At 37.5% G+C, this 13,599-nt stretch overlaps 1 protein-coding gene across 5 annotated transcripts in view; it reads right to left on the minus strand.

Moving 5' to 3' along the window:
* Positions 1–13,599, minus strand: part of GALK2 (galactokinase 2) — a 50,658-nt gene that overhangs the window by 21,920 nt on the left and 15,139 nt on the right. For 4 of the 5 annotated variants that reach the window (XM_035336246.1, XM_035336243.1, XM_035336244.1 and 1 more), the window contains one exon: positions 2,296–2,394. The exons of the other annotated variant lie outside the window; for it this stretch is intronic. In XM_035336246.1, coding sequence (XP_035192137.1) covers positions 2,296–2,394 — 99 coding nt within the window. The remainder of the gene's footprint in view (positions 1–2,295; positions 2,395–13,599) is intronic. 5 annotated transcript variants of the gene reach the window in all.

Here is a 13,599-nt window from a genome sequence, read left to right on the forward strand (position 1 = left end):
GTGTCCATCTCCCCCTTATTTTTCTAATTTTCCACTAAATCAAGATTTAGTTCACTGAGGTACTAAGTATTATCAAAATTTTAGGGTTGACTGGAGAAAGTGATCATGTTACATACCAACAATCAGAGAAATTATATAAAATGATACATAAAAAGTAGTTTCTGTCTCCTTTCTTCTAAGATAAGAGACTGTCTTGCCTCACAGATGCCTTACACAGGCTGTGTAGGATGTTCCCAACATTTTGTGACCTTTTCGTAGAATAAGCTAGGCATGCATTAATTAAATAATTCAGGATGTAATGTAATCAAGAGATTAAACTCACATCTGCTTTTCAGTGGGATAAGCTGTAAATCATGTGCCCTGCTTTCGCTCCTTAGAATAGATAGTTACTCTGCAAGCAGGAACGCCTTACTGGTTTTAGCATTGTTCACCCCCAGAGAGTTCCTTGAGCAACTAGAGTGCTAAATAAACAATGACAGATCTGCTTGTACATTATGTACAGCATGTGTGTTACTCCCTACCATTGAGATTCTGGACCAAGTCACAGAACTACTATCTAGACAGACAGGCTTGCTTACATTTCAGTATACCCTTTAGGAACTGCTACATTCGATCAGAATGTACCACTGACCTGGTCTGGTGTCCTGTGTCTGACAGTAGCCTTAAATGGATATTTAGAGGAAATATATAAATAAGACATATACAAAGCAATCTTTTCTTCTGGTATACTTTTCCAGCTTCTCATAATGGAAGATTACGGCGGTTATACTGACACTGGAATATACATCATACTATTATGTTTAATAGCCACAAATAGACTAATACTCTATCAGTGTATCCAAGAAAATCCTTTTTGAACCCTTTTTAAACTTTTGCCTTCCACTATGTACAGTATTTCTCAATTTAACAATGAATGTTTTGAAAAACAACTTCCTTGTTTGTTTTTAAATAAGCTGCTTGCTAATGTCATTGTGTTTCAATTAGCTCTTCAGTTATGAAAAACACTGAATTCTCAATTTACCTTCTCTAACCCTTTCAGTATTTTACAAAGCTTCAAAATTTCACCCTCAAAGGTACTGTTTTTCCAAGATGAAGTTTTAAATTATTCAGTCAGTGCTCAAATTGTTCTAGTTATATTATTTTATTTTTTACATGGGTGGCCAGAACTGCATTCAGCTGCAAGTATACTGAAGCAAGGATGTTTTGTGTTCAGTTTACAATTTCTTTTTTAATATTTCCTAGCATTTTCTTTGCTTTTCTGACCACCACCTATATGTATCTGAAAGGTCTCCACTTACAAGATCCTCTGTGTGTATGCCAGGAAAATATGCAACCTTCTTCAGCATTAGTGTAGCTGCATGTTTACTACTAACAGTATAAAGCATGAAGGAAAGGTGTAGAGTAGGCACAGGTGATGTGAAATCGAAAATAAATGTGTCATGATGGCACTAAACATTTGGTGTAATTCTAGGAAATAGCTTATTTTCTGTATAAACTCATCCAAGATATGGCAATAAAGCACAAAATCGGTAGAGATAAAAAATCACTTCAAACAGATTATAAGAAGAGTAAAGGTCTCTCATGAAAAGCTGCATTCATTTCAGTAAATGTATTTTGACACCTTTTCGGTTTGAATGCTCACAGTCCTGTGCACCTTCTGAGACAATGGATAAACTCCATTGTAAATTCTACTGCGAGCACTCATGCATAACTTGGCAGATACCGTATATCATTGCTAGTCCACCTTCTGTCACCATGTTTAAGACAGCTAAATACCTTCTACATCAGAATTTAGCCACAGAATTGTCTGGAATTACCAAAACTGGGAAAAAAAAAAAAATCTCCATTGTCTTTCTAACTTGACCTGGCAAAACTTCCTAGAACTGTTTGGTTATAAGAAGTTTCAAGAAAGCATTTTTGAAATAATTATCCCATTTGCACTGAATACAAGGCATACCAGCCATTCAGATTTCATTATATGGGTAATCTTCTAAGTTCAGTGATCAATTAGCCAAATAGTGTGAAACCTGGAGCTCTTCTAGGGTGCATCTTTCCCCACATCTTTTCTTTTCTCCTTCCTTGCGTTTCTACTTTTTACCATCTTATTCTTTCAATTGTGCACAAGTTTATACCCAATTGTGCACAAGTTTATACATATAACTCCTGTTTTGTTTGCAATGGCGCTTATCCTGCTTGCCGAGTTATTCTAGTTTTCTGTCTATCTGCTAGATATGAAAACATCGTTTACATTAATGAATATCACATTGTTGGTTTAGATTAGAAAGATCCGCATACAGTTCCTTCTTCTGCCAGAAAAGAGATTGACTGGTCCATTCCTCCACCTTCTGTGCCAATGTAACGTTCACTCTTTGTGCAAATTTCTGCAAGTTCCACCTGAAAAACACAATAAATGTGAACCTTCAGCCAAGATTAATGATGATACTTTTATACTGCTTACATAGGAACTAGAGAGAAAATGAAGGAGATAAATGACAGAGCTGTGAGACCATTCTCGCTCACACACCAAGCAGTATAAGCTAATATCAGCCAGGATGCCATGTGGCCCCTTTTTCTTTTTGTTCTGAAGCAAAAGAGAATCAACTATGCAGCCTCCACTGGATCCACCGCAGCCAGATGTTTTTCAAAGTAACTTTGTTTAGATGATTAACGTTGGTAGCTGTCCCTCTGCCCACCTTATTTGCCTCACACTCCCCCACCCCAATAGCCAATATTTTGATGATTTATTAGTTGAATCCGTATATGCACTTATCTTCTTAGTTTACACAATTATGGTAAATTGTTACTTTATACTATTTTAATACACTGACTCAATAATCAGAAATTATGGATTGAAACTAACTTAGAAATCCTTTCTCACTCTAAATACGCTAATCAGTGGTGCTTGTCAGTTCTCTTTGAGATACTGTACTCCACTTACATTGTTTATCTGACATCATTTGTAATTATATGTGATTCACATTCTTTTGTGACATTTTAGGCATATCTTTGTGCATTCTGATACTTGCAGGTCAGAGGATACTATGGGAGTGTGGAATATCACTATCATAACTGTCAAAAGTAATAATTTACAGGAAAGCTTTCAGCCATCAGGCCAAGTCAAAACAAAACACAGAGAAGCCATGGAGAATGGCTGAAGAACATAAACTTCTCAAAAGGAAGTAGGTCAAAAGCATACATGTCCTCGCACCATAACCCCTACCAGTTTGTTTTTCTAAGCACAAGGTAATCACGGGAAGATGAGAAAGGAATTTTAGAAAAGCTGCAGCCTGTTTCTCAGTCTGGTAGCAAAGTCAGATTCAGATTCCACACTGAGGTTGTAGCACCACATGACAAGCTAAGCAGCAGGGCAGGGACATTAGCCAGTACACACTGTAAAAGGCAGCAGATAGAGGCAGTAAATCACCATACTAAGAACAAGGTATGTGCAGTGTGCCTGCCTGCTTGCTTGCCTAATTTATGTAATGGCACCGGAGAAAACGTTGTAAAAATGGTGCTTACACCAGTGTAATCAGACTGAACTGCTTGCAAACGCAGTAACAACCAATTTACTCAGTTCACAATACAGTTATGGTCACTAAGCCTCAGGCTGATGAGCAAAAGCTATCAAAAGAAGATTCACAAATTACTCTAATACTATGCAAACTACCTCCCTTTGAATGAAACATCAAGGGAGTTCAGGTTGTCAACAGAGACCCATGTTGGTGTTTCTGTTTAAGTGGATCCTGTTACACAGGTGAAAAGACCTATTCAGCTTATATGGGTGCTGTATAGGGTAAACGGCCACTTTTAACACCATTAATGAGAGAAAATTGAAAGAACAAATGGCAAAAATACTCTCCTTTTCTACTCTGTCTTTCCTCTGTGTATTTTAAAAATGAGCTGAAAAGGAGATAAAACTTCTTTTATATATATAAATATATATAACATATAGGAACATCGCTCATTTTGATTTTTTTTTAAAACAAAAACCATCGGCCAGTTCCTTTTACTGAAGAACAGGTTCCTCAAAATTTGTTCTTTCCGTCTTGTCCCACACCCACTGCAGTAAGTCCCATTTCCAGTTTGAACCTGGAATTCTACCATGTGTCCCTGCTTCACTACAAATTGGGAATAATTCTGAATTAAATGCTAATGAATGTAATGCTGCTTTTTTCCCCACTTAATGCTAAAACTCTCAGCAACGTTTCCCCAGAAAGAAAGAACAAACTTGCACATGTGGCAGTCTCTAGATGACTCCTTTCTACATGTGAAGGAGTGCCTATTTACCAACATCTGTTGCTGAACTGTGGAAATGCAGGCGTGTTCCAGCCAGTTCTGCTGAACCTGCCTTTCACCCTTCTGAGAACTGACCAATAACACATCCCTGACTTTTGCAGCCACTGGCAGGAGACATCACACTGGAGTTCATGAATATTACTCAGTGGCAGCAACAGGAACTTCTCCAGTGGCTGGGAAGACCATGCCAGCACACTGGTCATGTACACTTAAATAGGAGCTGTAGCTTTGCAAACCTGGCCTGAAGTACAGCTCCTAGGTACTCTCACTGTATGTTCCACTCTCAGGCACAGCTGCCTGAGGTATTATTTCATTTGCAATTGCCAGATAAAGCTTTGCAGAAGTCAGAAATCGAGCATTTCACCCTTCACTTAGTCTGGCTGCATGTCATCCCCATGTACAAATCAGCTACCACTTGATTGCTCAAATCATTTAGACTTTAAGAGCCTGGGCTTATTAAATAAATATCAGGAGAAGTCTTGCAGAGGAGGAATGTTAGCAATTAGGACAGTGCCACTCCCCTGTCCCTTTACATGGTCTGGTGAATTGTGCTGGTTAAGCGCTGGGCCTTGCTCCGTCCCAGCTCACCAGCTGTACAGCTGCATACGCCGGGTAACAGCACTGCCTGAGCTTGAGCAACTTTTGTTTTGAAACGCAGCAACGATTGGCAGGACCACCAAGTAGTAACTGGCAAGGGTTGAGAAGAACCCTCTCCACAAGACAGCCCAAGGCATCCCTGAAACATGATTTGGTTTCTAATTTAAACAGGCCCTCGCTGACACAGGCTGGCCTTCTAACACTAGGATGAGAAGCATGTGAATGGAGGGGAAAGCGTCATCTGTATATAAAACAGTTTCTACTTAATATTGAAGCAAATGGGCAAATGTTCGCCTTTTTGCTAAAACGAATGAGAGGGCAAAGTTCAGAGGAACTGAACTGTAGCATTGGAAGTTAATGTGAAGACTAAATTGGAGAGCCTTGTGTACATATCTGATACTTGGAAAAGGATGGTCATATGGCTGAAACAGCGAGCTGAATGTCAGAAGGTCTGGACTCAGTTTCTAGCTCCACATTAAGTTTCTTGTGATTCAGGGAAAGTCCCTTTAAATCATCATCACTCTATTTCCTCAATAAAATGAAAAGTATCTTCCCGTTCTTGGTACTTAGTAATTACTACTTGGGATTCTTAGATGATAATAATGTAAATATGTGTGACTTCATTACCAGAAACTGAAAGAACGTTTTGCTACACGAGTTCTCTGATTTAAGGCTTTGACATAAAACTGCACAAAGGAAAAAATTGCTAGAACCATGTAATAAAAGGAAATAACGAGTGCCTGTCCTAGGGCAATGCCTTCTTTCCATTCAACTTGCAACACGTAGAAGCTCCTTAAGGCAGGGCCTGTATGAATTGTCTGTTATTTGCATCTCACTAAAGGGTTTGTCTCACCTGTGAAAATACTGAGCTTCTCATATCCCAGATTTCACTGCACAGTTTGGCAACATCTCAAGCGTATGTCTGAACAGTACCTCGCCATGCAGCATTTACTTCCCCCTGGCTACACTGTGGTTCCTGCAGGGTTAACTTGGAGCATTCTCATAGCCAGGTTTAGGGGAACTGCACCCCAGGCTCCACTGTGGCATCACCTGCCAGGCAGTTAAGTTCAGAGGCTGCCAAGCCACTCCTCAGTAGGGCTAAAAGTACAACAATCAGGCATATAAAATAAACAACGTCATTCCTATTAAGTTCTACAGTAGCAGAAGTAAGCCCTAAACAGGTGTTCTTGTAGAGCTATGTGAAAGGAGATATTTGTTCTTCATGACTCACTATGGGAAATAGCATTGAAAGACTAAACCCCAACTGCACATAGACTACACTTTCATCCCTTATATTATGATCCATATGTACGATCACCTTCTGCTAATCACAACATATAAATAGTTCTATGCACCTGAGACTCATGAGTGTGAGTTTCATGCCATCCCTAAAGCGTTATTTCAAAAACATTAATAAATCATCATTTAAATCTTCATAGATTTTTACATACTTTACTTTAAAAGCATTCCTATAAGGCTGCTGTTATCTTCAATTTAGAGACAGTACAGATATTTACATGATTTGTTCAAAGTCATACAAAGCCCAAGTAAGAATTTTTAAATCTCCCTTTTTCCAGTATTGCAGTTTATTTCTCCAAAGAATATGGTCTCAGGGAAACCACTGCAGAATGGGTTTAAAATCATTTTAAGATGATGGTAATGAAAAGTGGTACAAAAAGATACCAAAATCAAAGTACAAATGGGTCTGAACAGCAGCATTACAACTAGAAAACAAATGATTTCATTAATCAGATGTCCCAGCTGTCTGTGATCCACATATGCAACTGCCCTCAAAATTTCTTTATTATTGTTCCATGGAAAGTTGTTCCAACAGGGCAGGCTAGACTAGGACATCATTTGTGAATAACATCTATTGTGAAGACAGTAAGTCCTCAGCTGTCACCTACATTTTTGAACAAGCAAAGTGACACATTTAACATACTTCAAAAAGTAAAGCTCAAACACCAGGAGATGTTTTCTTTGATTTCATCCCACCCTCAAATTCCCTCCCCCCTAAATCCTAACTCTAGCCAAGAATGGAGGTGTATATAATGCTCCTGAGTAAGTAATGGGTTGTCAGTTAGATAAAATCCATTAAAAGCCTCAGAATAAAAATGTAGAAAAATGTAGACTATATTAACAAAAAAGAGACATAGTGGATCAGACCAAAGCCACATCTTGTTCTGTATCTCATAGCAGAAAGTAGCCTCTTAGTATGGAGCAAAGGCAAAGTATAGAAGACATTTCCCCCAAAACATTTATTTTGATGCATGGCTTCCTGATCTGAATATCACAGAATGAGAATCACAGAACAGTCTAGGTTGGAAGAGACCTCCAAGATCACCGAGTCCAACCTCTGACCTAACACTAACAAATCTTCCACTAAACCATATCCCTAAGCTCTACATCTAAACGTCTTTTAAAGACCTCCAGGGATGGTGACTCAACCACTTCCCTGGGCAGCCTATAATATGAATTCTGCACACTTAATGACCAATAATGGATTTCTTATATATGAACTTGTCCAGACTCCCCTTTAACCCATTCACAGTTTTAGCATGTGGAACATCCAGTAACAAGGACTTCCACAACTTCTCAGGTAAATAAACATCTCCTGTGTCTGTTTTGAACATACACCTGACTAGCTTCATTTGATACCCTCTTGGCATTGTGAGGGGTAATGAACAATTGATTCCTATTCACTATATCAATTGCATTAATCATTTCACCTTATCATTTATCTCTCACCTCTTCTTCAAGCGCCTTCTTCCAGAGTCCTAGCTTACTTTTATGGAGTTCATTCTGTACCTTTAATAGTCCCTGTGGCTTTTTCCTGAACCTTTTCCTGTTTAATTATCTTGGTTTGTAAGAAAGGACAGGGGCATACTTCCAGCTTTTCTAAGACTAGCTGGGAGAAAAATTCACTGTATCTTTTGGTATTTTTGTGTGGCAAACGAGCCACAAAATGGTGGCTCACATGGTACATAACCAGTTAGCAACCTCTACCAGTTAGCAACCTCAACTCTTCCACCCCTTTCACTGAGGTTACTGTCCTGACACCCCAGTCAACAGGACAGATTATGCAACCACGCCAGCCATGGCAAAATCCCTTTGCCTAAACGTGTTTTGCAGTGGCATGGGTGAAGCACACTGCTACTTTCTGCAGACCACAGTGAAGTCTGTAAACATGAGCCCTAATAAGCAGGGAAGCTGGAATGGAAACTTAAATATCGAAAGTTAATCTAGCAAGACCCAGAGCTATTTTGTACAGTTGCTTTGTTTAGGCTCTGAGCACGTGAGAGGGACGAACAAAACATGACAGTAATAGTAGCTGGTAGTGAGTTAAACTTTGAAATCTTCCTGCTGATCTGTCAGGAAACACTAAATATTGTAGCTCTTGAATGCCAGACTCACTATGATACATACAAACACGCAGTACTTTTATATCTGTTGGCAAGTATACATACCAGATTGGCTGTGTGTGCGTGGGGAATGTTTAGTATCAGGGAGTTACATGGGATACTAAGTTTAACATTTTTGTTGTTTATCCAATATAAAAGATACATCACAATAAATGAGAATATCCCTAATTAAAACACAGAATCACAGAATTATCTAGGTTGGAAGAGACCTACAAGATCAGAGTCCAACCTCTGACCTAACACTAACAAGTCCTCCACTAAACCATATCCCTAAGCTCTACATCTAAACGTCTTTTAAAGACCTCCAGGGATGGTGACTCAACCACTTCCCTGGGCAGCCTATTCCAATGCCTAACAACCCTTTCCGTAAAGAAGTTCTTCCTAATATTCAACCTAAACCTCCCCTGGCGCAACTTTAGCCCATTCCCCCTCGTCCTGTCACCAGGCATATGGGAGAATAGACCAACCGCCACCTCACTATAGCCTCCTTTAAGGTACCTGTAGAGTGCAATAAGGTCGCCCCTGAGCCTTCTCTATTCCAAGCTGAACAATCAATACAAAACAACATCATTAGGAGTCAAATCTCTGCATACATTTCACTCACTTGCCTGATAAGCAATTAGGCATTTAGAAATATAAATGAAGCAATAACCTACAAGGAAGCTGCTGTCTCTTAAGGGTTTCAAAACTCAACTCAGGTTTTAGATACCTTTAGCTGGAGCATTTGGACAAAGCGAAAACTAACAATATACAAAACTTTTTTCAGGCTGCTTCTTACTTCTGCACTCTTTTCAGAAGCTTAATTATACTCAGAATGTATCCCATTGCAGGAGGCAGCACTTACCACTTCGTGTATCAAACAGCTGGCCCCCATGTGCAGGCCTAGGCTAGCCTTTGATCTAAGAGCTCTACTACCTACCTCTGCTTTTTGTTTGAAACAATTTAAGGTTCTCCCTGATAAGGAGCAAGTCAATCTTGGGTTACAAAGAAAGAAATTACTAACACTTAAACCTGTTTTATCTTTGAGCCACTAGGTTTCCTATCCAGCATGCAAAAAGTCTAATCTGGGAAATCATATTAGTGGAGATATAATTTAGTCTGACAAAGAAGGGTTGTGATTTTTTTATTATTAGTTGCCTTACGTGTAGTTACTCTACATAGAGACATTACTTGTAATAAGCCCTCATCAATAGCTCTGCATCATGTTACCTTATTTTGTTGTTTTTTTTTAATGGGAAAAGTGCATTGTCAGTAAAATTGTACTTTTCATTAGTGTGTATTTTTCTCTGTATGTTTACTTTTCAATATGAAACACCTCAAATTCAGGTTTTCGTTTTCAAATGAGTATTTCAAAAATGCTGAAGAACTGATAGAAGAGTATTTCTCTATTTCCAGGCACAATCCACCATTGTATTACATTTGACCTTTTATACCCTGATACTTCAGCAGTATGACAACCACCCAGTACAGCTCATTTGATTCTCTATTGTCTTATCATTTACTTTAGTTTCTTTCAGTTTGATGCTATTGATAATGTCTATGAAGGCTTAGACAGGCAAAGGTATTTAGGTATAAAATGTGTAATAAAAATTAACAAAAAATCACTTACAGAAGTTTTCCTAAAAATAACAACCTCCTAAGGAATTATCTGAGTGAGAACAGATAAAGGAGTTTCAACTTCAATAGTCCCCTTGCTCACAAAGAGGCCAAGGGCCAACTGCTCTTATTTTCACTCAGTGCAATGGGTCTGGACAGTACGTGAACTGTGATAGAATTTGTCCCTATATAACTGTCATTGTCAATATCTTCCATACCACTGATCAATCCCTTTCAATCTCACACAGACCTTTAAAGAAGTAAACTTGTGTAAGCTTAAACCCCTTAAAAGAGTAAGACAATTAGTGAGTAGGAGACAGGCAAATATTTGTTAGTAAAACAGAATTAGTGTTGCTTAGTACTTTTTTGGAACAGCTTACTCTACATTACCCAGAAACTCGATATATACAAATCCAGAGTGACAGCAACCAAAATAAAGCAGCCTTCTCTATAAAATGATAGTATTAAATTACATCTACCTCAGTGGTTTTATTTAAGTTCATTCCAGCCAAAGTTAAACATGCTAGATTTTCTATGTACAACAAGGCAGGAATAGTGATAGCTATACCATTTTTTTCCCGTTTTAAAGTTTACCATTCATGAAGGGAAGCTCTATGAATAGAAGAATTCATTAATGAGAGTTATTTTTAGACTGTCATTTTCAGTGCTCCAAAAATCTATTCAGCATGCAAATTTAACTAACTGGAGTATTTAAATATCTGTTGAGCCCAAAGTCCTGCGTGTACATTTAGTCTCTCTACAGCAATACAGTAATGGCTCTGCAATGCACTTTCATTAATGTCTTGTCTGGTTTAATCTGAAAAGTCAGACTCTGTTACTTCTCTTTACAGAATGTTGGTCATTTTGTGGCAAATTTAGGACCCGGGAGATTTTCTGTGAAATCCTTTGGGGTTCATAGCATACAGGACTGAAAAGTGAGAAGACACATCTAAGAGTAAGAAAACATTTTCCATCACTTAAGTAATATTTAAAGTTAAGTTAGATGTTGATCTTTTATTTCTATGTTTGCATGTTTTACATGTAAATATATATATATATGCATGAAAATAACTTCTGAAATATACAGCACTATGTTTCATTTATTAGTGCATAAAATTAGGCCCAAATTTTGAGGTTATTTCTACGACCAGGAATGTCCTTATTTTTAATATCTGGTCTTGACTAGGGATAGATTGCAGAAAGTTACCATCTGCTTCCAGTTTGCATAAAAAATCCCAATTAGCTAAACTTCATATATATTTTGCAAGGTAATTATCCTTACTTTTTTCAGAAATAGGAAAGTATTTGTCAGATAGCATCTGAATGTCCTCATAACCACAGCAATCCTAGCTTGACTTCGTCTGCCCTCTAACATGTTCAAATAAAAGGTTATCAATTTGGTTGATGAGAGATTATGGCCTTTGATTACCACTGCTCTGAAGTACTGTTTCCCCTTAATTACAAACACACAGTCAAATTTAACAAGTTAAAAAAAACACAAGTTTTAATTCCATAGGGAAAGAAAGAATCTTTCTCAATATTAAGAGTACTTTAAAATACAGCATCTAGGTACCATTTTCTGTGTAAGCAACCTGAGGTTCTTACATAAATCATCTGAGCACAAATCTATCAAACATTTTTGATGCAGCAATATTATAAAATGATCCTAATCAGAATGACCAGCACACATTAATAATTTCAAAGTCACACTATCAGTATGACTACTCACAGATTTTCTTGTCAAATATTAAAGCCCTACTGCATATCAGGAAAATTATCAGGAAGGGGTAAAGTAACCAATTCATGTCCTTTTCTTATCATATACAGGCTTCAGAAATAAAGTAGAGATGATTCATGTTGATCCCTCTCTTCTCCCACTGAAATCAATGACATTACCACATAATGTAGCTGCTTAAATACAGTACAATGTTGAATGTTTTGACAATCTCACACTCCAATTCAACTGAGCTGTAGTGTGATAAATTTTGAAGCCAATAGACACTGTGCCACTACAGATTAGATTTAGGTCCTTTACTCAAAATTCTGTCTGACTTAGGTTTTTCTCAGACTAGATAGAGCCAAATACAATTTAACTTCCTACGCTCAACATTTCACATTAAATTAAATAAACCCTATTGGCTTTATATCTATTTTTGCCAATAAGTATGTGCACAGCTGCCCAATCTTGAGCAACAGAAAAAAAATATTAGGGTGGCTGAAGAGAACTTAGTACCACAAGATTTAACATTTGGACAGCAACAGTATCATCACATCTTTCAAGTAAATATAGTTATTCAAACGTACTAAATGATTTTCTGTACTTATTAATTCCTACCATGAAACACAAAGCTGGGACAATTTAGAGCATTATTCCATTTCCTTTACAAAAAGTATCTTTTCCTGATGAAAACTTGTACAAAAGATTGATTTTGTAACAGTAAAATAAAAATCACTTTAAAATCAAAAGCTAATACTGAGCATTGCTGTTCTTTGAGAGATGCCAGCAGTCTTAGGCTGGTATCCTGTTTGGAGAAGAAAAATGGATTCTTTTTAAGGATCGCATTCTAAATTTTCCATCTTGCTATTTCAATGCTGTTGCACTGCTGCAACTGGTTAGCACTGCACATCTGGCTGAATTGTCTTGGACTAGTATTTTCCCTAAACTATTGTGTATGTGTGTGATGGGTTTTTAAAAAAATACTGTATGCAAACTGAAACAATGCCCTATTGCAGACTGCTACACACAATAATTAGAGAGCATATTTTTTTCCTGATTTTGTTTTCAACATCAGGGGGAAAAAAAAAAAAAAAAGCTATTTTTAAATCAAGCCACCATGAAATTCTAACTATGTTTGTACAGTATTTTTCTTTTAGGGGTTTGTTTTTTTTTAGTGTCTTAATCTCATAGGCCCAAACATCACACTGGAAGTGTTATCTCACAAAACCTCCAAATTTCAGCAATTTTTACTCTACAGCTACTATTTTAAAAGTAGATTTATCAGGAAAGAGAGAGTATGTAACTCAAATATGCTAATAAAAATAGTTTCACAGAAGCAAAACAGATAAATGTTCCATTCAGTAAAAGGTCAATTTTTCATACCTTTGGCTACAGAAGCCCTACCATTCAGCCAAATTTGATTCCAAAGCCAAAAGTTTCTATGTCCTGCTGCTACAGACCATACTACTAAGATTTTGCAACATCCATCGGACTAATGAGGGGCAAAAAGTCAATCTTTTCTCATAAAATTACCAAGACAGCCTACCCTAACAACCAAATGTCGTTACCTATAAATGCTACCATTTACAACTTTTGCAAATCTAAGCATTTGAAAAAAAAAAAAAGAAAGAAAAGATGGGGGGACAAAATAAAGTAATTATTTCTTCTATAAAACTAAACAAAAACAAATATCCAGAGCCCTAAAAATGCAAGATCCTGGTTTGTTTTCTAGCAGAAAAGATCTGGAATACCCTACTTCTGTTCAGCTAAAAATTCTCCTGCTATGGGGGAGCTCCCAGCTGATACACAGCCAGTATTACTGGATCCTGCACAGATACCATTTGACACCAGCAAAGGATGCATTAGGAGCTGTAAAGAAGTCATGAAAGCACATTTTATACTTCTGAGGGCTCACCTGCCTAGATTGCTCTAATTTATACTCAGACTAACCCTGCCTTATACAAGGCAGTT

Source organism: Oxyura jamaicensis, chromosome 10 (genome assembly GCF_011077185.1).
Source record: "Oxyura jamaicensis isolate SHBP4307 breed ruddy duck chromosome 10, BPBGC_Ojam_1.0, whole genome shotgun sequence".
Classification (NCBI taxonomy): domain Eukaryota; kingdom Metazoa; phylum Chordata; class Aves; order Anseriformes; family Anatidae; genus Oxyura; species Oxyura jamaicensis.